Raw genomic sequence first — 24,574 nt, forward strand, 5'->3', positions numbered from 1 at the left:
AGTCTGCCTCGATCCAGCAGGCACTAAAACTACACTAATACTAATATTTTCTAAGCATGCAAAAAAAAGACCACAGCAAGCTCGGACGCATCATGACAGTTCCTTGCACCTTTCCTCATGCGAAGGATCGAACCGGCAATAAACTCCTCTTCGTTGTTGGTATCAGCATGTTATCCACACCCACCTCTCTTTCACATCCATCAACACCATATACATATTAGCCTGCCGAGAGACATGCATATTTAAATCAGAATGCATAATTTGGAATATAATCGATGGGGCTCAATCACTATATCTATAATGCTGAGATGAACCAAGCTTCAAATTAGACCCAGAAATGCATCTTCTCTTTACCCGTTGGATCATGTTCGGATACAAATATCCATAAGGAAACACCAGGTCCAATTGTTTCTGGCCGATTCGCATTCCGTGCCCTGTGTGTGGCAATCTACAACAACAAACATGTCTAGGTGAGCAATCCATGTGAAATGTAGAGCAAGTGAAATCCATGTGCCACCTTCCATCGCATCACTATGCTCCCTCCACCTACCCACGAAAGACGGGAAGGGCTAGAAGATAAAGACGCACAATCTTTCCTCTTGGTCCCTCTCGGCCTATGTGTTTGTTCTTACAAATCCCTCATTCATTGTGGGCGTTTTTTTTTATTTTGTTCCTCTTTTGTTTGTGTCACAAAGGCGCCGGCGAAGCCGTTTATGAGGACGGGGATGGGGAAGATTGTGTGGCGGTGAGAGGGGAAGCATCATCTTCTTAGCAAGAAGAACGCTAAGAGCAAAAAGTTGCTCTCCAAGATGGTATGAAAACGCTTTTTCACTTTGCTCACATTATTTTCTTCAATTAGCATGTCTACCTATGACGAAACTGACGAGTGTTCTCGTGATTCGGTTCCCACTATGCTTAGATTAGATGGTAACGTGGATTTTTTTATGTGAGCTCAATTTCCTTCCCGTGGGGATATCTTCTTATTTTCTCCAATTTCATAAGAGCCATAGATTGCACTAAAATTTCCACTTTCTTTGTGTCGATGTGGTAGTCATGTCATAGTTGCAACAATAGTTCTGTTCGGGAGTGCGTACGTGCATTTAGATTGGGAAATTAATTCTTGAATTTGTAATAAACCTAAGTCACCTATAGTTGTCTGATAATAGTAGCTATTGGGCATGCCTGGGTACAAGTATTATCACATGAAATGGTGTATCATTTGACTACTGGGTTGGAATTAAGCATAATCTCAACCGAGTCCAATGGAGTACATGTTCTATTTTAGATATTCTTGCATTTTTATTTTGCTCGACTTTTGGGAAAATGAGTTGATAAAAGACACCATGTAATGATGTAAGCACTAATTTATCTCATGATATTAGTTAGTCCTAAAGTTCTGCCTTTTCCCATTACCAAAATTGTACTTACTACATATTGGTTGATCAACTTGTGTGCATGTACACAAAGATAAACTACTCCTAATGCTTGTGTGTACTGCTGATGTTCTTGGATTTGTGTTGTTGCTGATGTGTGCTTTACTACAAAAAAAATCTTAATTTTTTGTAGTCTTTTTTAATACTCTATGCAAATATTGGAATATACGTGATATTTATTTTTATATTATCCATGTAAATTCTGGACTTTTCTTGCATTGTCTTCTCATGTTAAACCCCTTCATGGTGATTGCAAGGTACATGGAACAATTGAGGTCCAACATGGTGCTAAAGTTGACAACATACTTTGTTTTATGTTTGTTTCTTTGTCAAGTGCTAGTTTGACTCATCAAGTGAAGCTTGTACTGCAGTTTTAATCCATTCATGTTTTAACATTGAATAGAATTACATGTGCTAGTTTTTCTGTCAAGTGCTCCGAAAAGCTATTTTGGAACACAAAATTTGTCTTTTTACACATGTCACATCAAAAACATTTTTTTGTGATTTTCCGCGTGCGAATATAAAATGTCTAGATGTACTCCTAGATAACTTTTTGGAAATTTTAAACATTTTGAAATATTTTTTTAGGCAATGGGTGCATCTATACCTATGGATCAAAATAGATATCCACTTGGAAGCTCACAATTCAGAAGATATGCATGCGGTGGCACTACGGATGTACTACCTGATGTGTACTAGGTCACGCCGGGCATAAAATTCGAACACCCGAGGCCCAACCCAAAACAGTGCACCTCTACTAGTGCATCCAAACTCACGAATAACGATCCAACTCTCTTCTCTCTGTGACCCCGTACCCTAGCTGCCACTCATGGGCGCCACACCGCTACGGCAACACGCTGCACCCACCTGTGCCGCTGATGGCCAACCCGTTGCCCGTGGGGCCACCATCTCCATGGAAGCCTAACTGGGATGTTCGGAATTTGTGTACGTAAACAGGCCAATCACGCATGCATTTCTCGGTTCTTCCTCATGCAACATACATTGCATACTACATGTAAGTACTATTTTATTAGTTTTCCTCGTGCTCATGGTGATTTCTTGGTTCGTCCTCTCATGCTCATGGTGATTTGTGAGTGATCCTTTCGGTTACTAGTAGGTAGTGTGGTACCACTACATCTGCTGACCAAGTTTATTTTGTTGAACTCATTTCCAATTGCTAGCAAGTAGCTGCATGGACATCACGGCCAGAGACCAAACACCAAAATCTGGTAACAGTGTTGATGTGCTAGTTTTGTGCAACACTAGGTAATGTATGTACGAGCTAGTATACATGCGCGTATGAATAAGCTAGATGCTGCCAAACTGCTGAGCTAGAAAGTTGCTATCACCTGACCGATAGCTGTGTCGCCGAGGTATATTAGAAAGTGTTTTCCAGCATGTATCCAACGATACTAATTAATTACGTACAATATAATTAATCAAGATTTGGTTGCTCAATTTTCTCGGCAAGAGTTCATCTTGAAATGTGCGTGCGTCTTACTCAATGAAACAGAGGTAGTATGAAGGAGTGATGATGATGAAGGCAATGTGCGCCAAAAAGGTCTCATTAGAGGTTAATTAATTAATAGTTTGTAGTTGATCCCTAATATTCTTAGCGATGTAGCATGCGCATGCTCCACTCCTTTGCTACTCCAGAATCATCTTCGACATTGATACCAATTAGAACTAATCTTGTCATATGTAGTTGAGAGAGAAGAGATGAGCTTCCCGATGCAGGCCCAACAATTGGTATCAAAGAGTCTCAAGGTTCGAGGTGGTAGCGAGGCTTTGCGAGGTGGATGTTGTTAGTTGTGTGATGCCGATAGCAACTGGTTGTGGTGCGATGCCGCTTGGAGAAGACGGTGTTGCGAGGGCGTCGTGCATCGTTTTGCAGATGGATGGTGGTGACGAGCGTTGTGACTTGTGAGGTCGTCGCCCAAGGCATGATGGTGGTCTTGGGTGGTGTCATGCCATCACCAAGACGAGTCGCTGCGACGGCGACGATGGGACGTATGTGACCAGTGGTGCTCGCAAGTTCGTCCACAGCATGGTGAAGCTTCTGCAAGATGGTTAGGGTGATTCGAAGATTTGGCGAGCTAATCTACGAGTACTTGGATATATTTATGGGTCACGGACCAAACCCCATAGCGGCCGGATGAGACGAGTCTTCCAGTGTAGGATGATCGGATCTAGACCCAGCCGCAAACGCTCGTGCGAGGCTTTTCATAAACAAAAAATTCACGGAAAACTGAATTTTCTGTACACGTACACGTATAGATAATATAAATCAACCATTTTGCCAACCTGATATTTGGGTAGCCGGAATACTAGGTGAATTACTATGATGTTGATCAGGCCACATGCATTATTATTATTCACATAAGATAAGAAATGAGCAATTGTAAGCTAGTACTAGTACGTGCATGTATGGATTAGACGGCACCGCCTCCCTGATTAAGCAATTGACCGATTGGAGCGGCATCATTTTTGGGCTAAACACAATTTTCGGAATGGTTTTGGGTAATTAATCGGTGTCGACGATTCCTTCCGGTAATTATCGGCCTGCTTAAAAATCGCGAGGAATCATCCACAATTTTAGGTGTTAATAAGTACTGTAGTAGTATCATTTTTGGGAGACAATGTCGTGCCATAATCATCCTTTTCATTTTTGGGATCAACGGAGCTACCAAGGAAAAAGAAAACGAAAATCACGCCGTCGCTCCCCTATATGTATATCTCGCCAACCTCTGCTCCCCAACCACCGCCCCGTCGTTGCCGCCGCCGCCGCCGGCGCCTCCTCTCCCCCAACCACCACCAGCACCTCCTCCTCTCCGCCAGCCCCTTCTCCCCACCTCTCCTCGGCGCGCCTACAGCTCGCCCGGATAAGATCGATGGTGGTCGCCGTCTCCCTTCTCCCCTGCACCAGCTCAACCGGTCACCGGCGGCTTTCCCCACCGCCCCTCCTCCCAAGTGCCGCCCCATCCTCGCAGACGAAAGAGGACGCGCCGCGCAGCAGCCACCATGGCGGCGCGACTGGCCTGCTCGTCGACGCCGCGTGCGTCGATTCGGCGGCGCGCGCGGCTCCGTCGATCACGTCGGTCTGCGTCGTGCACGCGACCGCGAAGGAGGGAATGCGGCGCGGTGCCGCACGCAGCCGCGGGGGCGCCGGCGACCGGGAGGTCGAGCTTCTCGTGCGGGAGACGTCGCCGTCCAGGGTCTTGTCGGCGTCGGCCTCCAAGGTATCAGCTTCCAGATTCTCTCTCCGTCATTGCTTCGGTAGAACATCTGATTCGATCGTTAGGAGGAGATTTGGTACTAGTACATGATCTGATTAGAGTTTCCTTGTGCGCCCAGGAGATTTGGTACCCGCTTCCGCCGCCCTGCCACCGCCGAGATGCATCAACACATTATTTGCAAACAAATTATTTCTACTCTCGCTCAGTGCATGATTTAATTACAAGGAATGATCTGGACTTGTTTAAATGTACCAATGATCTACTGCCAATTTCATTACCAGAACTGCACTTGTTTGAATTACTGAAATTTTCTCAATGAACTGGACTAGGTTGCATAACTGAAACTGAACTGGCTTGATCAATTACTTATTGCCGAAATATAGACTGCATCTACACAATGATAAATTGTTGCTGCATGTGTATTGTAATTCTCGTTAGTGTGCTTTATCAATACTGTCAATGCTGTAAATTATTTCTTCAAAGTACCAGAAGTATGTTCCCTATACTGGTTAGTTTCTTCTTTAAATGCTCACATTACATGCTGCTGTAGTTTCTACACCTTTTTTACTTCTAATGAAAAGCTTAGTTTCTATGATGCAATTTTGTAATTAAATCAATCCTGCAACCTCCAGTTGAAAATTAATGCAGCAAGGAATTTCAGTTGTATCACTAAACTTGGTTAATAGAGATTCTTGATAAATGTCGCACTTCATCAATGAAGCCTTACTCTGAGCACAATTTCGAGTTCATTACCCTTCACTATTATCAGGAACTTTACCATATGACAGTCCCAGGTTCAGAGTTGCAGTTTGACAAAAAAATTTTTTGCAGAGGAGAAGAACTGATGCTGCTGAAGGGCAGAGGAGATGTGCTGCTGATGGCAGGTGAGGTGCTATTGCAGATATCGAGGGATATTTCCTCTCCGTGCTTGCTTCGGTAGAACAGCTGATTCGACTATTAGGTGAAGATTTCATACTAGTACATGATCTGATTCGAGTTTATTTGTGCGCCAAGGGTTTCGCCATGGCCCACTAAGGCAGCCTGGAGCGCCTCCAGAATGAGGAGTACTACGTGATCTACCAGGTTAGCTTGCCATCTTGATTCGATTCGGTGTGGTTCGATTCGTTTATGTGGGGGTAACGTCCTCATGCGCTTCTGTTTGGGTTGCAGGAGCTGCCGGTGCTGATTGTGGATCACCCGCTTGCCCAGCAACATGTTGGAGTGGTGTAGTAGGTAGTTTCCACTAATTCCATCTGCGTATTTTGTATTTACCGTTGTTCTCTTTAATGGAAACTACGTTGTGTTGCGGGAGTGGTTTTTGTGATTGTCGTGCCGGTATTGTGCTAATCGTTGATTGATATGGTATGCATATGGATATGAAGTTTTAGCACATGGTTGTTCTTTGATTTAGTCATCGCAGGCTTACCTTTCCCCAATTCGAGCATAGGAATATTATAGGAATATTATGTTTGAACTGCTTATCTAACCTGCTTAATGCATCTGTATGGCTACTTATTGCTAATAATTCTATCCCTTGCCTAAGGAATTAGATTAAAACATTTTATATCTATCATCATTTATTTATGGTGGAAGGACTGATAAAAACAAGTGCTACACCTGTCTCTGGTAGAAGCATTGTAGAACACAAGGTCTCCGATAACGCATATTTAGTTGATGCACCTGTATGTGTTCTGAGATGGCATCCCTTATGTTTTAGCTATCCTTGATCTATTCTTGGAAACTCCATGGACTTGTGTGCGAAGATATCTGATTTCTCATAGCTCTGTTGGTGACATAAGTAATTGATTTTGATCTGTATGTTCAGATTCTGATGATAGCCTTTTTATTTAGAGAGAAATAGACTGAAGACTTTTACTCATTTGGACTTCAGTTGCAATCCTTTTTTACGTACATTCTGAATCATCTCTACTATCTCGTTAATCTACTGCAGTTTCTGCAAGGTGAGTTGCCAATTTCCTGTTCGTTTATGTTTGGTGTGGTTCGGTCCCATTGATATTACAACGTCCATATGCGCCACAGTTGGGTTGCGGGAGCCGCTGGTCCTGATTGTGGCTCGCCCACTTGCCTAGCGACATGTTGCAGTGGCGTAGGTAGTTTCCACTGCTTGATTACACATGTATATGTAGGATTTAGTGTCACTTAGTTTGCTAATATGATGTGTTTGGGAGTGAGTATTGTGATTGGTGATCTGGTATTGTGCTAACCGTTGGTGGAAGTGTTATGCAGTAATTAGCTCCTTTGTTTTCTCATTAATTCAGTATAATGCTATACATGATGCGTACATGGTTTGCTGTGATCAGGAATCTTTTTCTTCTTTCTTCTTCGTATGTAATTCTATTTGTTCAAATTGTTGGAACCCCATCATGTAATATTTGCTTGCTAAAGTTTGCTTCTTTTTTCCTATTATGGACACTAATATTCAGTGATCAGGTCTTGTTTGGGAGAATAGGTCCATTATTTTACATTGTCTCTACTTCTGGTTAAGAAAATAGCATCAGAACAAAATTTGGCTACTAAATGTAGTAGATTATAAATATATTTATGTTTGATTCCAATATGAAATAATGTTCTCAATGCCAATCCTGTTCTCACTTTTCTTTTATGCTTCCCAATTTGATCGCAGTTTGATAGTCTTTTGTTACTAGGTTCTTTTTAACAGGAATTAACATATGTTTATCGTTTGTGCAGTTGTGCTATTCCTGGGAGCTGTCACAGGCTGCTTGATCATCCTAACCACGGATAGCGATGTCGACTCCATGTGTTTGGGTGAGTTTCTGCTTCTCCCTTCGCTGCTCTACATGGCTATGGAGGCATGGTTACCTCCGCATCCTCAGATGCTATGTTGATGGTCATGAGCTGTTTCTATTCGGGCAAACATACTTGCACCTGTCTTTTATATGTCAAGAGGCCAGATACCCCCATTTCTTATGTTTTTTTTTGGTTCTTTTGCTGATGGATGCTATGTGATGTAGCGATGTGGTGTTTCATTCCCTGTTTTGGTAGAAGTGTCGTGAACGATTTTGCTCCTAGTGACGTCCTGGAAGTTTCAGGTTTCTGCAATGTCGTGCCTGAACATAGTTTGGTATCTAGTTGTGTATTTTGTGTAGTGTCTTTTTAGGTTGAGATCCGTCTGCTCTAGCAAGTTGTTGGCCATTTTTTTTGGTGAAATTTGATACAGTAGTAGGGATTTTACTTTGAATTTAGTGACTGTAACTGTGCCAAAACGGTTCAGCCATTTAACTCTACTTTTCTGAATATTCATTCATTCATATTTATTAGCTGCCCTCTTATGTTGGTTACGAATTTATTTCCTTCGACAAATTCTATCTTTTGAATTGATGAATAGTAGCAGCGCTGCATTTATAGGCAGCAGTAGCACTACGAATTTGCACGTATTACTACTACTATGACAAGTCACTAATTCCGCTAGTCAAGTATTGTTTCAACATCTTATTGCTTTTCTTTCTTTCCTGGAAGTTAACTTGTGTCTTTCCTCAGGTGATTCATGGTAACTATTTGGCTTCAAGAATACCAAGCAAGTGGAACTGTTCAAATGGCCTCTTTTTTTTTTCGCCCAGGTTTAGGTAAGATGTCTGGTTTCTCTTCTTTTTCCTCTATGAGCTTTGTGATATTGTGACTGTATTGGCATGTAGGCCTAGTTTTTATAAGTCCTTATGCTAGTATTCATGGTAAGCCAGTGTGAATGACTGATTTTATGTTAGAGGTTCTTAATTGTATTCCATTCTTTTTGTTCAGATTATTTGAAACTGGTCATGTGAAAGTTGTTGGTACAGATGTTTGACACTTTACATTACTTATTGCTCTACTCTTAGGTGGTAGTAGAGATTAATTAGCCACATGTAGATGTGGACTGAGTCTGATGATGAACTAATTCATCCGTAGATGGATCGATAAGGGTTGTATTGGTATTTGGCTGCTTGCATGGATTCTTTGGTGAGAGTGTAAATTGCATGCACATCTTGCTCTCGTTCATGTAACACTCTTATGTTTTACTTTTACATTGTTCAAATGGGTGCACTTTAATAGATTATAAATCTAAAGAGTTGTTTACTATATGCAAAACATACTACTGTTGTAGTTTTTCCCCTAATATATCTATGTTGTTATTGATGTTGTTTACAGCTCTGATTTTTTTTTGTGGTGACTGACTTCCACTGCAAATTTCCAGTGGCAATGCAGACTGGATTACCAATTTACTAGATCGTTGGTGATCGATCGTTGAATCACAGTTCCCCTGCAGAATATTGTATCAGTTAATCAAAGCATATAGAATTTCCAGGAGTTAAGGTAATGTCATGCTTGGACTTGCAGGGGATGGTTTTTTATCTGTTTACGTATAACAATGGTTCTGATATCAAGTGACTGCAGGTGGTGATACCAGCTGGGAATGTTTTGGTCGAAGACTCCGAGTAGAAACGGGCTCTAATCTTTTGATCACAGGTAATTCTCTCTTACCAAATGATTGCCACTTAACTAGTGCAGTGCTTACTTTAATAATTAGAACAGCAGCAAGGTAGCACTTGATGACGAGACTATGTATCTTGATGTGCTGTTTTCTTTTGCATCACAGTTTTGTTTGACAGTGTCATCACTTGTTGTCAACTTGTTTATTTTTTTAAATCCGGAAAATTGTATGCACATGTATGTAACTATGTGTCTTCTTGGTAGTTCCAGTATATCTTTGTGTTTATTTTCCTGATAACTTGAAAACTATGGTGCAGTTGTAATTGCATATACATAGGTGTCTGCCATTTCGAGGAAACAAATGTGCTACCATGTTGGTAGATAGATGCATGTCCGTTGTCATGCGAGTCTAGCCGTAGTCTTCCTCTTAAATCTATTTATTTCTTAGCTAAATATGCTTTATTAAAGCTCACACTGATGTTTTGTTCCTGCTGGAGGATAAATAACAAGGCATCAGCTGGAGTGTTGAGGCTGATGCATCAGTCGACAAGGAAGAACAGGGGGCAAGGAGACGTCGCCATCAGGCAGCACCTAGCCTCCTTGAATATTATATTCGTGATGTATATAGTTGCAAAGGATGTGTTTTGCTGTAATATTGGCCGTACCATGTTGCATGAGTTTTGCTGTATGGACCTTTAGCTTTGTTCCATTTGCTTTGTGATGTGAATGTCCCTAAAAGATGCTGATATATATTTGCTTTTATTGTTGATTGTTTGATATGTGACCTGAATGCTTGAGAAATAAAAAAGGTCTTGGCAATTTTCGATTTTTTCGTGTAGTTACCCGTTGCAAAGTTGAAGCATCGAGGAATGTTGATTTGGAGCTGAGCTTGTATATGCATGTAAACTAGACTTGCAATGGGTGCCAAGGAGATGCTAGGAAAAAATGGCCTGATAGATAGCACACCCGTGTATCTACAAGAAGCCTTTTGCTAATAAATGACTATCTTTTGGGTATTAAAGTAAACTCTACTGATCTTGCAAACAGGTAGAAATAAGTAATTTTTGACAAGTGCTAGATTGGAAGCAGGATCAATCTAGTTAGCTACATTCGACCTGGAAATAGTCGAGCGAGCTGAAGCCTTGTGTTTGTTGGTGTGAATAGTTGCCTTTATCTATGTGGGCAAGGATCTGTAACAAAGCTTGCCGTTGTAAAATGTTGATGATAGTTTCTGATTTAATCTCCATGCATAACAGCAACATTGGTACTGCGCCTTAATTAATTCTTGGACCTGACCTGATCGATGTGCAGTGTAAAGCTGATCCTATCGCACGATCGTTTCTTGGACCAAGCAGGCTTTTTTCCTAGACATGTTTGTTTCATAATTAAACATGTACGTGTGCTTAATATATCTATTTTTCTTTGCACAAGAGACAGGAGATTGTTGTTTCTTTTCACTGCGAAAATTAAGTCCTGGCTACTTTCATTTTCTTGTAGGAAAGTCTTCAAACCACACACACAAGCAGAGATGAACTTTTTCAGAGATGATCATAGTAAAAAATCAGGTACATATGCAGGGTTAAGCAACCTAGTTTGGCTAATTTTGTACGTGCACCAGCCTCTTCTGGGATTGTAGAATAACGCAGTTCTATAAGTTCCCGCGTGTACTAAAAGGTGTTGATGAACACAGTACTAGTGTTACCGGAGGTCGGAGTTTGGAGTCGATGGAAGACACTAGTACCACGTCCACCACCATCGACGACTTTCTCCAACAGGCAGAGTGCGAGCCGGACAAAGAAGGGCTCTCCCTGTTTGACTTGCCAGACAATGTCCGTCCGGCGCCGAGGGAGGCCGTCGGCAAGTCCATCCCTAAGCCATGTATCACATGTTCCCAATTGAGCACGAGGCTGCAAGGGCGCAACGCCCTGGGTTTTAAACTTTTTATAGTCATCGGCTGGCCCCGTGGTGCCATAGGGCAGGCGGGCAGGCGAGTGTAGGCCGAGAAGCCGTTATGAAGGAGTGTAGGCGGAGCAGCTGTTGGTGTAAAATGTTTGAATAAATCATTGTTGTGCTTTGTGAGTTGTGGTCTTGTGTTGCCGGAAGATAGAGGTCAAACTTTTCCATGGGCATGTATTTTTCGTTGGTTAGCGGCAAATTTGGAGAACAAGTCTAACTTAAATGTACCCATATGTTGCTCTAGAAATGCTTAGGTGTTTGTGCAACGCACGATTGAGCTGACTTTTTGACTCATCTCGTCTCGCCACGCATGAAAAGTGACTTAACAAGTAGGAGGACACAAAAATTGTCCCGTGACTAGCTAAAACTGAAGGGGAAGAAACTACTATAGCTACATCCTTTTCATTGTGGTAGTTTCCTCCATTTCTTCCTTTAGGAGATGGTAATGAAAGTTGGTTAGTTTTTCCAAAAAAGAAAGGCATTGAAATGATTGCCTAAATCTGGAGAATCCGAATCTTCAGAAACAAGATGTGTCTCGGTTGATTTCATGAGAAACAGACATTAGCTACCAGCAAGTGCATGCTTGACATGAGCAAAGAGCTAGCTACGGAAAAAGCAAACCAGCCACGCAAAACCATCAGCCAGACAAGTGCAGTTAGCTAATGTCGCTTCAGCGATTGACACACCGTGGAGTGCTTTGGCGAGACAGATCGGGAGAGAAAGAGAAACGGAAGATTCTTGTGAATGGAAGATGGCACGCCGTGGAGTCGTCTACAGGATGGATGTATCATGTATGGATTTTGCTGGGGGAAATCCACACCTAATTAAGCGGTCCGTAGCATCCTGCCCTCCCGTCCCCTCTCGATTGTGCTGCAAAGGTCTCTCTCGGAGCACCTCTCCCATCGTGGCATCCTCCAATGGTCCTCACATCGGGCTCGTCTGCGCGGAGGGGTAAAATTACTATTCATGAAATCCTTTCAGCGCAGCGACCTGGTGTAGCAACCTAATGGTTGTGTTGTCCAGAGCTCCATGCTGCAAGGAAGCAAGAAGGAAGCTAGCAGCATGAGCAATAAATGTTGATTGGCTAAATACATATACGCATGCAAGGAAGTAAATAGTCTGTTAGAAATCGGTTAGAAATCGGATGCCGATCCTAAGTTCTTCATCGGACTAGTATTGTGCCGTACGATGTAGACTACCTGCAACGTCCGATCGATAGCATGAGAGCATGCACCCAGCCTTGTAGTAGTTTCTGGAGTCAGTTGAATTGTTGTTTAATTTCCTTGATTTGTTGCTTCCTTATAACTGCTTCCAAAGATCACGCCTAACCCCACAATTTCCGGAGTCAGTATTTTTTGAAGAAATTTCAGGAGTCAGTTAAATGCTCTTTACAACATATATGGCCGATAGAACGCCCGTACATACCATACATCCTGTTGGTAGTTTACAAATATTCCAGAGCCATTTGTGTATTTATCGTGATAATAGGAGATAAAAGTGGCAACACCCTTAATTTGTGCATTTAGTTCACGTGATAATATATAGGAGATAAAAGAGGCAACACCCTTAATTTGTGTGGGGAGTGGAACCATCCCTTGGTCAGTAGATCAATCATGCATGTGAGGCGTCCATGTTTACAGATTTAAGAATCTTTGAGCAATTGAATCTAGATTTGCCTTCTTCCCGTCCAACTTTCCCCCCCTCCACTGAGAATCAAACAAGTCCAAAGCTCAAGAATTTTGGTACTAGCTCATGCGTATTCAGCTCACTACTCATTATTTCCGGCCAGGAAAAATCACTTAGTATTGAGTTGCCTAATCGGCTAAGTCTAGCTAATTCTTCTGGACGAATAGCAGTAGTATGGACCCCTTAATTACTAGTCCTGTGAGGCTCTAGCCGTGTAGCATGCAGCGACACAAGAAGGCTGAGGCGGCGAGCGATTCAGTTCGTGAGAGTGCCCACGCAGCGACGACGCGCCGGAGGGCTGTATCAGAAGAGCCATACGACGTCACATAAGCAAGCCGAGCCGAGTCACCGAATTATATATGTTTAGCGTTAAACATTTTTCAATCTCTGTGTGTCCTGTACTACCGTTGTTGAACAAATTGTGAAACTTCATGCTTTTTTTTCATTGGCTTGACTTTGAATAGACATTATCAACAGCCGGCCATGCGTGGATGGAGAAGGACACTAGTATCACTTTGGCTAGACAGATGGGAAGAGACGATAGAGAGAAGGGTGGGAGAGAGTTGTGAATGGAACATGCATGGCACACCCGTGTGGAGTTGATGGATGACGGAAGGAGGTTGACGACGGATTGGCCGGTAGGAGCTCGCCGGCGGCATGGTGGCGTCCCGTCCCGTCCCGTCCCGTCGCCAAAGTCCACTAGTTGCTTCAACTCTTTTTCGAACCTTAGTTCTCCTCCGTGACCAAGCTGATAGCACTCCCATTGGTACTTCATCTGTGAGCAATTAGGATAAGTAAGTTAGAGGAGTGTGTCAAAATTTTATGTAGTAGTATAAGAGAAAATAGAGCATAACTTTCTTATTTTGAAGCAGATCTCAAGGATAAGAGTGAGAATAAGTTTTTCACAAATATTCAGTTCTTTGGTTTTGAAACTAAGTTTTGCAGACGTCCATTCTAACTAAGGTCTCCTAAGGTCAACAATGGCTCTGATACCAACTTGTCAACACCCGGATTTTTAAGTCCAGATGCCTATTATGCCATTCATCGCAATCCCAGGAATATTGTTTTTGCGAGACATAATAGATTGATATCACACACATCATTCATTACATACCATAATGGTCTTACAAATAAAGGATCACATGATCCAATCTCATTACAACAATAGAAGTTCTATTTATTCATTACATAACACATAGCGGAAGCGAAAGTAGCGTAGTAGTAGTCCATCTATTCCACAGGCAACTGTTGACGTCAGGAGTGATCCTAGTTGTCGTAGACGTCCTGCTGTCCTTCTTCCGGGTTCTGGTACTCCTCTTCATAGTCTGGCCATTTGAATAGCCAGGGACACAGCCATGAGTACTTTAAAGTACTCGCAAACTAATACTAAGGTAAACACTATCAACTATAGTAAGGGGGTTCTAAGCTCTAGTTTCATTTGCATAAAGCCAGTTTTATTTCATAAGCACTTTAAAAATCAAAGCCTCTTCATTTGCTCAACTAACTCAAGTGGGAACATCAGTGTCATTCCCACAACTCTGTTGTGATTCAATTCAAAGTCACCATTCACCTTTCAAATTCAAGTCACAAGTTACATGTCACATTTTTGAAAATGATCTGATGACGGAACAGTATGGCCTTTCCAACCGTCCATAACCGTGGACGCGGCTATTCGAATAGGTTTAACTCTGCAGAGGTTGTACACTTGTGCCACAACAATTGCAATAGTTCGTCAGGGGTAACTGGCCCTGATTTATCGTACGCAGTACGCGAACTATCAATCCTAGCCTTTCATTTACATACTCTAGTATAGGCACCTCTCCCCATGAGCTTGGCCTCCCGGTGAAAACCGCAGTCAACCCGAGGACCGCACGGGGCTTGGGCCGGACATTCACCTCATTTCACGTCATATCGTATCGTTGTGTTTGTTGTAGAGGCAGCCCTCGGCCTAACCCCGATGACGCTTGTTCGGAGGGAACCCATACTAAAGCACATAAATTTCTAGTTAAGCCCTTACCCATATTGGGTATTGTGGGGGTACTTGTAAAATTGGAATGGTATCGCATCCGAACCCAACCATCAGTGTTTTTGTAAAATTCACCAAGTCATTCACCAGTCATATTCACCTTCAAAAATCTCTCAATAGAATGACTCATCATTCCAAGGTTTTCAAAGTCATTTCAAATCACAAGTTCCCAACTAGAGTAGTCACTTTTGATATTGAGCACTAGCAACTAGTCATGAGGGGTGCTAAGTATCTTGGAGCTTGCTAGGCTAAGTGTGATGCTCTTGTACTACTCTATAGTTCAACCAAGTGAATCATAAATCAAAAAGTAACTTTGATAAATGAAATCAAGTAAAAATTGTAAAGTAAAAACTTGGGATAGGTTCATAAAGTAAAAATGTAATGGTGCCTTGCTCTTGTAGAGCTTTGCACCAGGGAACCTTGCAAGAGTGTTAGCTTGCAACATTATAACTTGCATTAGTCTAGCTTGCCATAGTATAGCTTGCCTTGATTGGTGATGTGATCAAAGTTTTCTGGCTCTTCCTCCTGGTAGAATACCTCCTCCTCTTGATAGTCTCCGGTACTAGCGTCTATAAATGAATACGAGGATACAATCACCAAACAACACTTAGGCAATCTTTCACTAGCCTTAATGGCTCACACAATTGATCTAGTATCACTACTTAACAATCTATTTATACATTAAGCTAGGGTTTCCTTATTTAATAATAGGAAAATAATTTCCTCTCATTGAAAATTGGTAGTAGGGTTTATCTTTGGTTTGGAGAAATAATTTCCTCTCATTGAATTCTTTTTAAGATTTAATTTCTCTTATGAATAATATATGACCTAGGTTGACCAAAGTCCACCTCTTCATACTTATCATTTGAGAAAATGATTTAAATGAGGTTCCATACCTCATGCAATTTAATACTAACAAGGTAGTGATTTAATGCCACCAAATAGTTCATTATGAGATTATTAGACCATGGTCACTACCTCATGTTGAATTACTTGAGAACAAGATTTAAATGAGAGGAATACCTCTCATATGATTTAACACATGGTTGTAACTAATTTAGTAAAAACTACTATTGAGGTGATTCAATATTCTCAAATAACCAGGGATGATCCCATGTTGACCAAGGTCAACACTTCTCACTTAGTATTTGAGAAAAGGGATTTAAATGAGATTCATCATCTCATGTGATTTAAATAACCATGGCAATTGTAAATACTATTTAGATTTAAAAATCTACAAGTGAGCAAGTATGAGCCTAAGCATTTAAAGGTCAACACATTACTTCATATCACTTGAGAAAGGATTTAAATGAGGTGCTACACCTCATTGGTTGAAATTCCTAAAATTTGAAATAGTTTAAATGAGCTAGTATTGACTACATAGCCAATATTTTGATTCTAGCCCATGATCATGTACAGAACCCATATCATATTTTTACATAGTAAATTAGGGTTTGTTAAATGTGAATTATTGCAATTGGATTCACTTCAAAATTCAAAGTGGTTGATTTTTTAGATTTATTTGAATACAGAAAAGTCTCTGTTTTGTCATTTTTGCTATTCAGAATCTACACCACATATGAGGTTGAATCCAGTGGGGTTGGTTAGGGCAAAACATAAGCTTTCTGAATATATAAAATTTACTAAAATTGAGTTTGTAGAATTTGAGATATTCAAATTTGAAGTGTGCAGCAGTATTGGATTTGAACTAAATGGATTAAACCAAATTTGAAAATACTGGGCCACGCGGGAAAACGAAACGGCCCAAACAGACTAAACAGACTGGGCCGGCCCACTAGTGCTGACCACGCCGCGGGCCACCTGACATGTGAGGGGCCACCCGTCAGTGGCCTTTAACTACCGAATCGGTACCTGTGAATGAGGGCCGTCGGATTAGAAGTGAATCGGGCGGTGGGGGATCGTCGTCCACGTCGGGGGAGGAAGGCGTGCTGCGCCGGCGAGGTAGGGGGTCGGAGGGCGCGCTAGGTCGCCGGCGGTCGAGGGAGGGGGTCGAGGCGTCGTTGGCGAGGACGTAGAGGCTCCTGGTACAGCGGCGAGGCTCGGGGTGGCTCCAGTCGAGGTAGAGGGTCCGCGGGCTCCGGCGGGAACGAGCTGGCGATTGGAGCTTCTCCGGCGAGGTAATGTAAAATTGGTGGGAGGAGAAGGGGCAAGGGTGAGAGAGGAGCAGATGGTGTGAAGAATCGTGGTTCCGATCTCTCCTATTTATAGGCTGGTGCGAGGGCCGTGGCTGCGGCGAAGGGGTCGACGACGACGATGGCGCTACGGGCTGCGAAAGGGCAAGGCGAGGTGCGCATCTTGTAGGCGACGTCTAGGCGAGGCTCTGGGTGTAGCTGGCGCGTCCAGGGCGTGATGGAATGGCTCGGGAGCTTCTGCGACAAGGACGGTACCGGGCGGCAGGTCGGTGATCATGGCGATGGCTAGGGTGCACGCGCAGGCGTTCTAGCATGTCTAGGGTGTAGCTGGGGTGGTGGTGATCATGCGTGCCAAGTGAGAGAGGGAGAGGAGGTCGAGCGAGTCCAGGCGAGCGGCGTACTGCGGCGTCCAGTGTCGTGCCAGGGCGCGCTCACCGCGTGCCTGGCACGTTTCTGGCGCGTCTGGGCGCGCGATGTTTGGCCAATGCTGTGCAAGGGGAAGGCTCGGCCGTGCACAGGCAGTGTCCTTGTGTACCAGAGATGCTAATTGACAAGGTGTAGGGGAGAGTAGGGGCTCAGGTCGCTCGAGTGCCATGGTGGCCGGCATGGTGCACGGCCAGCTTAGTTTAGGTGTTTCTCCTCACTTTAAACGACGGGGCAAGGACATGTAGAGATGCAGGAGGGGTATAGGAGGTTGATGATCACCTATGTAAAGGGGTAGAGGCTAAAAAACAGAGGATAATAGCATGTATCACAATTTCCAGATTGTGCACACCAGGTGCTCGACACAATGGCCGCATGAAGATTTTTGTGGAATTTTGGATTTCTTTTTGGTACAACTCAAACATATAATTAAAGAGAAAGAATGGTGGTGGTGGTGTCCATTTTGGTGAAGTTTTGTGAGATTTCAAAAAGTGGAGCATCTTCTCTTTATTTCAAAGTCCTCACTTGTCCATTCTATTCTGGTCAACCTGGTCAACATTTGCAGAGATGGTCAACATGAAAGTTGTTGACCTTGACTTGGTATTGGATGACATGGTCATAGTTGACCAAGGTTGGTTGAAGAAAAGTCAAATGCAGGGGTGTAAAGTAGGGAAGATTTTATAAATGGGTCATATGACCATTATCACATGTATGTGAGTTTTGAATTTTCCTTTGATTTGATTCTTGTTTCTTTGATGCAAATGTGTGTGTTTATCATATATAAGTATTCTACAAGCAAGAGATCAAGCAATGGTGGCCTTGGTTGAAGATTTGCAAATTGGGCTAAGTGTATGTGAGTGAAATTTGGGGATTTTCTCACTATGTGATTTCTCTTCATTTGAAAAGACTTTGGTTGACTCTAATGTGATTCTTATTGGTTTAGAAACATTTTCAAACCATTGAATCCATTTCCAAAGGTCTTGGTCAAAGATTTGCAAAAATGGCCATAACACATAAGAGGTGATGTGTCACTTTTTATTATTTTTGTAAAGTGTTGATCTTGCTTCACTTGGACATGGGTTGGGGTCAATTTAGGGTTATGTGAAGTTTAGAAATGGTTGCACACCATTTGGTCAAGGTTTCAAGTCATAGGGCAAGAATTGGGTATTATGGCTATGTGTCACATATGCCTCTATGCATATGTTGCATTTGATTTTTAATTTGGCTTTGTTTGACCCATTTGGTGTTGTTGAGTGTTGAAATGGTATATAGGAGTGATCCAACCATTCACCACAAGTCTTAGGGTCAAGATCCTCAAATTCACAAATTTGCTATTTTACTCTCATATGCCTCTATGGCATTTTTAGTTTCTTTTTATTTTCTTTGGAAAACACTTGGATTTTGGTTTGATAAGCCTTAGGTAAAGTGTAAGAAGGTTTTCCAAATCTCTAAGCAAAGTAGAAAAGCTTAGGGTAAAGTTTTATAAATATTGCCATAGGCACATATGCCTTTTTCTTATTTAATTTCCTTTTATTCTATTTTAACTAGGGTGGTGAAAAGAGGGGTGAGGTTTAGGGTTTAGTGTGGTTCACAATGGTTCACCACCATTTAGTATAATTAAAAAGGTAGGGTTCAAGATTTACCTATTAGGGTTATATGCCCCCATATGTCTTTTATTTTATTTTGGGTTTCTCAAAATAGATCCAAATGATTTTTGGAGAAGATTAGGGTTTAAGGTTTTTCTTATTTGATTTCTTTCTCTTTTATTTTATTTGGTTGGTGATCTTCACTTGATCACTTTAGGGTTTTAGGGTTTAGCACATAATCATACTAACACTCATCATGGCAAAACACAAGATTTAAACAAGATCTATATGTATCCTACTTAATTAATAAAAGTTTTTGTTGGTTCCAAAATTTGGAACTAGTGAAATTCATTGGTTTTATTTTGAAATTCTTGGGATGTTACAATATGTATATATATACACATTTAGTGATAGATACAACCAAATCTAAAAAAATGAGCAATTATTTTAAATGGAGGAATTACTATTATATATAGGAAATATTATTACATCCACTCAAACCCCATTTTAATATTCCTTTGTTTTTTGTGTGTAATATAATCAAACGAAACTTTGGTGCATATGATATATTATAGAAATTAGATAAGCATGACAATGCATTCTTGTGTATTTTAAATTTAGGAATCAGAGAGGCCCTAAGTCGATACAAGGATGAAGACATGCCCAGCCCAGCGGAAGGGCGCTAGTAAATATTTCCTAGACGTTCATTAGTGTTGGCCTATCAAATCCCACAAGCTAGGCAGCCTCCAACTTAAACCAATGGATTTCCCAAATAAAATGATACCTAATATTATATTGTACTAGTATATTATTTTATTTATTTAAAATGACCTGAAATACTGGTTGCCAAACAAAATCTAATAGAATAAAATGTGAAATTTTGTTTCTGTCATTTCATTTTGTTTTATATAATGAACATTTGTATCGATAAAGGATTTTGAAATTCTTCCCCATTCTTGGTAGATGGGGTGTGTTTGGTTCACGCCCCAGCTGGCTCTACCAACATGCGGGCGTGCCAATTTATTGGCGAACAAATCGCTCGCCCACAGATAGCCCAAGATTTGGCTAAACTTACACTCTGCTGCACCTTGAAAACTGGGGCTCGCCAAAAAATTGGACACAGACCAAGCAGCAGCCGTGGGTCACGGGCTTGCCAAAATTTTGGTCCGGCCAGTTTTGGGTAAGAACCAAACGCACCCATGGTCTTCTTCCTTCTAGGCCAGAATGGCTGGTAGTTATTGGGCTAGAATGAAATGGGCCAAGCCCAAACAGAAGCAACGAATGGAATGGGAGGAAGAAGGGTTTTGCTTTCCTTCCTTTGATTGTCGTGGTCGCCGCCGTTCCACCACAAGGCTCCTAGTCTGAACTCGCAACCATGGCGGCGCTCTACCGCCGTCTCCTCCTCCTCCGCCGCCTCTCCCACTCCCAGCCTCGTCTCCTCCCTTCCGCCCCCAAGCCGGCCCTCGCCTCCCCCCTCCTCTCTCCATCCCGCCACTTCTCATTCGCCTCCGCCGAGGACGCCGCCGCCGAGCGCCGCCGCCGGAAGCGCCAACTCCGCATCGAGCCGCCGCTCCACGCCCAGCGCCGCGACCCCTCGCACCGCCCGCCCCCGCGCGACCCCAACGCGCCCCGCCTCCCGGACACCACCTCCTCGCTCGTCGGCCCGCGCCTCAGCCTCCACAACCGCGTGCAGTCCCTCATCCGCTCCGGCGACCTCGACGGCGCCGCCGCCGAGGCCCGCGCCGCCATGCCCACCCGCGTCCGCCCCACCGTATTCACCTGCAACGCCGTCGCCGCCGCCATGGTCCGCGCCGGCCGCCACGGCGACGCCGTCGCGCTCTTCGACTCCTTCTTCCGCCGCCACGGCGCCATCGTCCCCAACGTCGTCTCCTACAACACCCTCATCCTCGCGCACTGCGAGGCCGCCCGCGTCGACGACGCCCTCCAGGCCTACCAGGAGATGCTCGACGGCGGCGTCACCTCCTTCCCCCCGTCCGCCGTCTCCTACCGCCACCTCACCAGGGGGCTCGTCGCCGCCGGCCGCATCCAGGACGCGCTCGAGCTCCTCCACGCCATGTTCCACCGCGGCCACGGCGCCGACTCCATCGTCTACAAGAACCTCATCGACGGGTACATCGGCGTCAACAATTGGGACAAGGCCTTCCAGCTCTTCGACGAGCTCCGGGAGAAGGCCGCCGTCTACGACGGCGTCGTGCACACCAGCTTCATGGAGGGGTACTGGAACAAAGGCATGGACAAGGAGGCCATGGAGAATTACAAGTCCCTGCTCGACAGGAACTTCAGGATGACGCCCGCCACCTGCAACGTGCTGCTCGAGACGCTCTTCGAGCACGGCAAGCGCGCCGAGGCGAACGACCTGTGGGAGACCATGATCGACAACCACACCCCGCCCAGCTTCATCGGCATGAACAGCGAGTCCTACAACGTCATGGTCAACCAGTGCTTCAAGGAGGGCAGGTTCCGTGAGGCGGTCGAGGTGTTCCACCGCCAGCCCAGGCGGAACGTTCAGATGGACGTCGGCTGCTTCAACAACATCATCGGGAAGCTCTGCGAGAACGGGATGGTTGCGGAGGCGGAGAAGCTCTTCCAGGAGATGGAGAGCAAGTCGGTGCTTCCAGATGTGTACACCTACACTTACATGGTCGACTCGTGTTTCAAGGAAGGCCGTGTGGACGACACGCTGCAGTACTTCTACAAAATGGCCGATGGGAGGGAGCATGGCCCAAAGTTTAATATCGGCTTCTTCAATCGGATGTTTCAAGGACTATCAGAAGCTGGGCGGGTCGATGATGCTTTGAAGGTCTACGGAAGGATGTCTGACAAGGAGATCAAACCGAACACGACCACATTTGAAATCCTGGTTAAGGCATTGTGCAAGGAAGGGGAATTGGATAGAGCACTGGAACTGGTCAGGGATATGGCAAGGAGCGGAGTTGTCACTCCTCCTGAGTTCCGGGAGACTGTCGGTGAGATTTTCAAGAATGCCGATCGCCACGAAGAGATGGAGAAAGCTTTTGAAGAAAAACCAGTGCCACTGCCTCCTAAGCCAAGACCAGAGGCGCGCCCTCACAGTTCACCCCAGGGGCTACCAGGATTTGCATCTAATCAGACACGGGGCAGCTACACACCTCACCAAGGCCAACCAGGCTATAGTTCTCCTCAACCATTCCATCCTCGCAATGCTGCATCTCAAGTGCGGCAACCCGAGTGGATGTCTCCTAAACCTCAGCAGCCTGTGTTTGGAAACCAAGAGGTTAAAAAAGAAGAAGTTGCTGCTTCCAATAAATGGCAGCATGACCTTCTTTCTGATGAAAAACAACCTGGGATTGCTCTGCCCCAAGATAAACAGCCAGAATTTGGTACCTCTCGCCCTTGTCAGCAAGCAGTTAGTGCTTCTCAAGTGCAGCAACCTTATTTTGGGCCAGCTCCACCGGTGCAGCCTGTATTTAGTACTCAGCCGCAACAACCAACAGATGTCGCTCATCATACTCAACATCCTGGGTATGACACATCTCGTCAGTGGCAGACAGCATATGGTACTCATCAAGGGCAACAGCCAGGCCATGGCGCTCAACAATCACAACACTCAGACCATGGTGCTCGTCAAGCACAACAGCCGGACCATGGTGCTCATCAAGCACAACAGCCCGGATATGGGGCTCATCAAGCACAACAGCCTGGTTATGGCACTCATCAAGGACAACAGTCTGGGTATGGCACTCAGCTGGGGCAACAGCCTAGGTATGGCGCTCAGCAAGCGCAACAGCCTGGGTACGGTGTTCATCAGCCATCACGGACATCATTTGGTTCTCCTGAAGCACCACAGTCTAGTTTGGGCTCTGCTCAGAATCTCCCAAGCTATGGCCAGGTAGGAAATAAGCATGATGAGATCGGATCTCCTCATCAGGGCAGGCCAGCATTTGGCACTCAGCCACAGCAGGACTTTAGTGGTCAGTCCCCAGACACAATGGCTGCCAAATACAGTCAGCGTTAGTAGTTTTTCGCAAGCTTGGGCTCCCAAGCCTAATGTACCCCAAGCTAATTAGCAGGTACTGCATGCGTCCGTAATTAACCAGTGTTTGTAACATTTGATTTTACAGCTTCTTTCCCTGTGTGCAACTATTTGATCTTATTTCTGACCACGGTGTTGCTCATGGTTTGCTATTCGCAGGAACTATCGAAATCTTGTTGTGAGAAGCTGCTGCACAGATGGAATGGTTTGTTAGTGGATGGAGAACAGCAGGAAGTAGGTGATTAAGCGGATCCTGCTCGATAATAGGATTGTAATAATTGGGCATGATTATAGTATGCCATTGGAGTACTCTTGAAAAAAATGCGCCTGATAGTTTTTCATTCGTGATGAGTTGGGGCCATCATATTCACCCGACAATTACTGAATGGTTTAGCAGTATGAGCAATTTTGTTTGAACTACCTCGTATGTAGTATGAACCAGGTTGATCAGTATGGGATATTGATAGTGTTTTATCACAAAGTTATCCACTGCACAAACTTTTTTTCTTTCCTTTTTAGTTCCATAGTGTACTTCTAATTAATTTTAATTTAGTCAAAAACTTGAAATTGAGCCCAGATCTGTTATTTGGTGGTTCACACTGCACTTTCGCCATTGGCTATTGTATGCTATTTAGTGTTTACAGTATCAACAAATACAAGAAGTTTGTCCTCAAGTGCCTTTTGCAGCACAAACATACCAACACTATGTGGCTCTTCTGCAAAATGCTCCAACAAATATAAAAGTTTGTCCTCAAGTGCTCTTGCATTTCGTTTGCGGTTTGTACAATTTTTTTGCTGGTCAAGACAAGACCAATCCATCCTATGAACAAATAAAGATATAATTCATAGTGTATTGCTACATCTACCTGTGAAGTGTCTAGTTTATTATATGCATGACATCTTATTGATTTCTGGCACGCTTGTTTCATTGATGAGTGCGGCGCTCTGTGTTCTGCAAGTGTTGTGGACTCAAGACTGGTTCAGGGAACTTGGTAGCTGGTAAGTCCTCCTGAAATACTGGCTTTGGTTGTTGTAATATACCACATATGCAAGGGCTGATGTGCAACCAGCATTCACCAAATGCATGTTTATTCGAGTCTTGATCTAGAATTAAATTCCTTGCCACAACGTGCAAATGCCTTGTCAGCTTAGTCTGCACCATTAATTTCAACCCTTGGTGAAAATGTTATTGAACTACAGCCCTTGAATTGCTATCAAATCGTTGATTCAGACATGTATGGTGTTATATATTGACTGTCATGATCAAAGGATTCACATTTTATGATCCTTTGCAGATCAATGCTTTCAATCTGAGAGGTCAACTTACAGTTTATGCAGCTCACTACTTCAACTTTGTCCAGTATCATCTTTACGTTCCAGTATTTGAGCAGTAAGTTCTGATCTGGTCAGTTAGACTTTTTCCATGCTTTGAGTTATGAGTCCATCCATCTAAAAATAATAACAATATTACATCCTGTTTGTTTTGCTGGCGTGCATACATTCCCTTAATGTGTATGTTTGATTCCAACAATAAGGTTGTAATAATTGGCATTCACGATGCCTGCAGGTCATTATTTACACCCGAACAGTATGAGC

General features: G+C 43.6%; 1 protein-coding gene across 1 annotated transcript; it reads left to right on the plus strand.

Moving 5' to 3' along the window:
- Positions 1-20,320: 20,320 nt before the first annotated feature.
- LOC124675710 (pentatricopeptide repeat-containing protein At1g10270-like) lies at positions 20,321-23,749 on the plus strand. Its single transcript, XM_047211785.1, has 2 exons — positions 20,321-23,015; positions 23,138-23,749. Exon 1 carries the CDS (start codon positions 20,321-20,323, stop codon positions 22,958-22,960), a length of 2,640 nt encoding a protein of 879 aa, XP_047067741.1. The 3' UTR covers positions 22,961-23,015; positions 23,138-23,749.
- The last annotated feature ends 825 nt before the right edge of the window (positions 23,750-24,574 follow it).

The sequence above is a fragment of the Lolium rigidum genome, chromosome 7, assembly GCF_022539505.1.
Source record: "Lolium rigidum isolate FL_2022 chromosome 7, APGP_CSIRO_Lrig_0.1, whole genome shotgun sequence".
Classification (NCBI taxonomy): domain Eukaryota; kingdom Viridiplantae; phylum Streptophyta; class Magnoliopsida; order Poales; family Poaceae; genus Lolium; species Lolium rigidum.

Coding starts and splice junctions, on each gene's coding strand:
- LOC124675710 (XM_047211785.1), top strand. CDS start 20,321: ATGGCGGCGCTCTACCGCCGTCTCCTCCTCCTCCGCCGCCTCTCCCAC.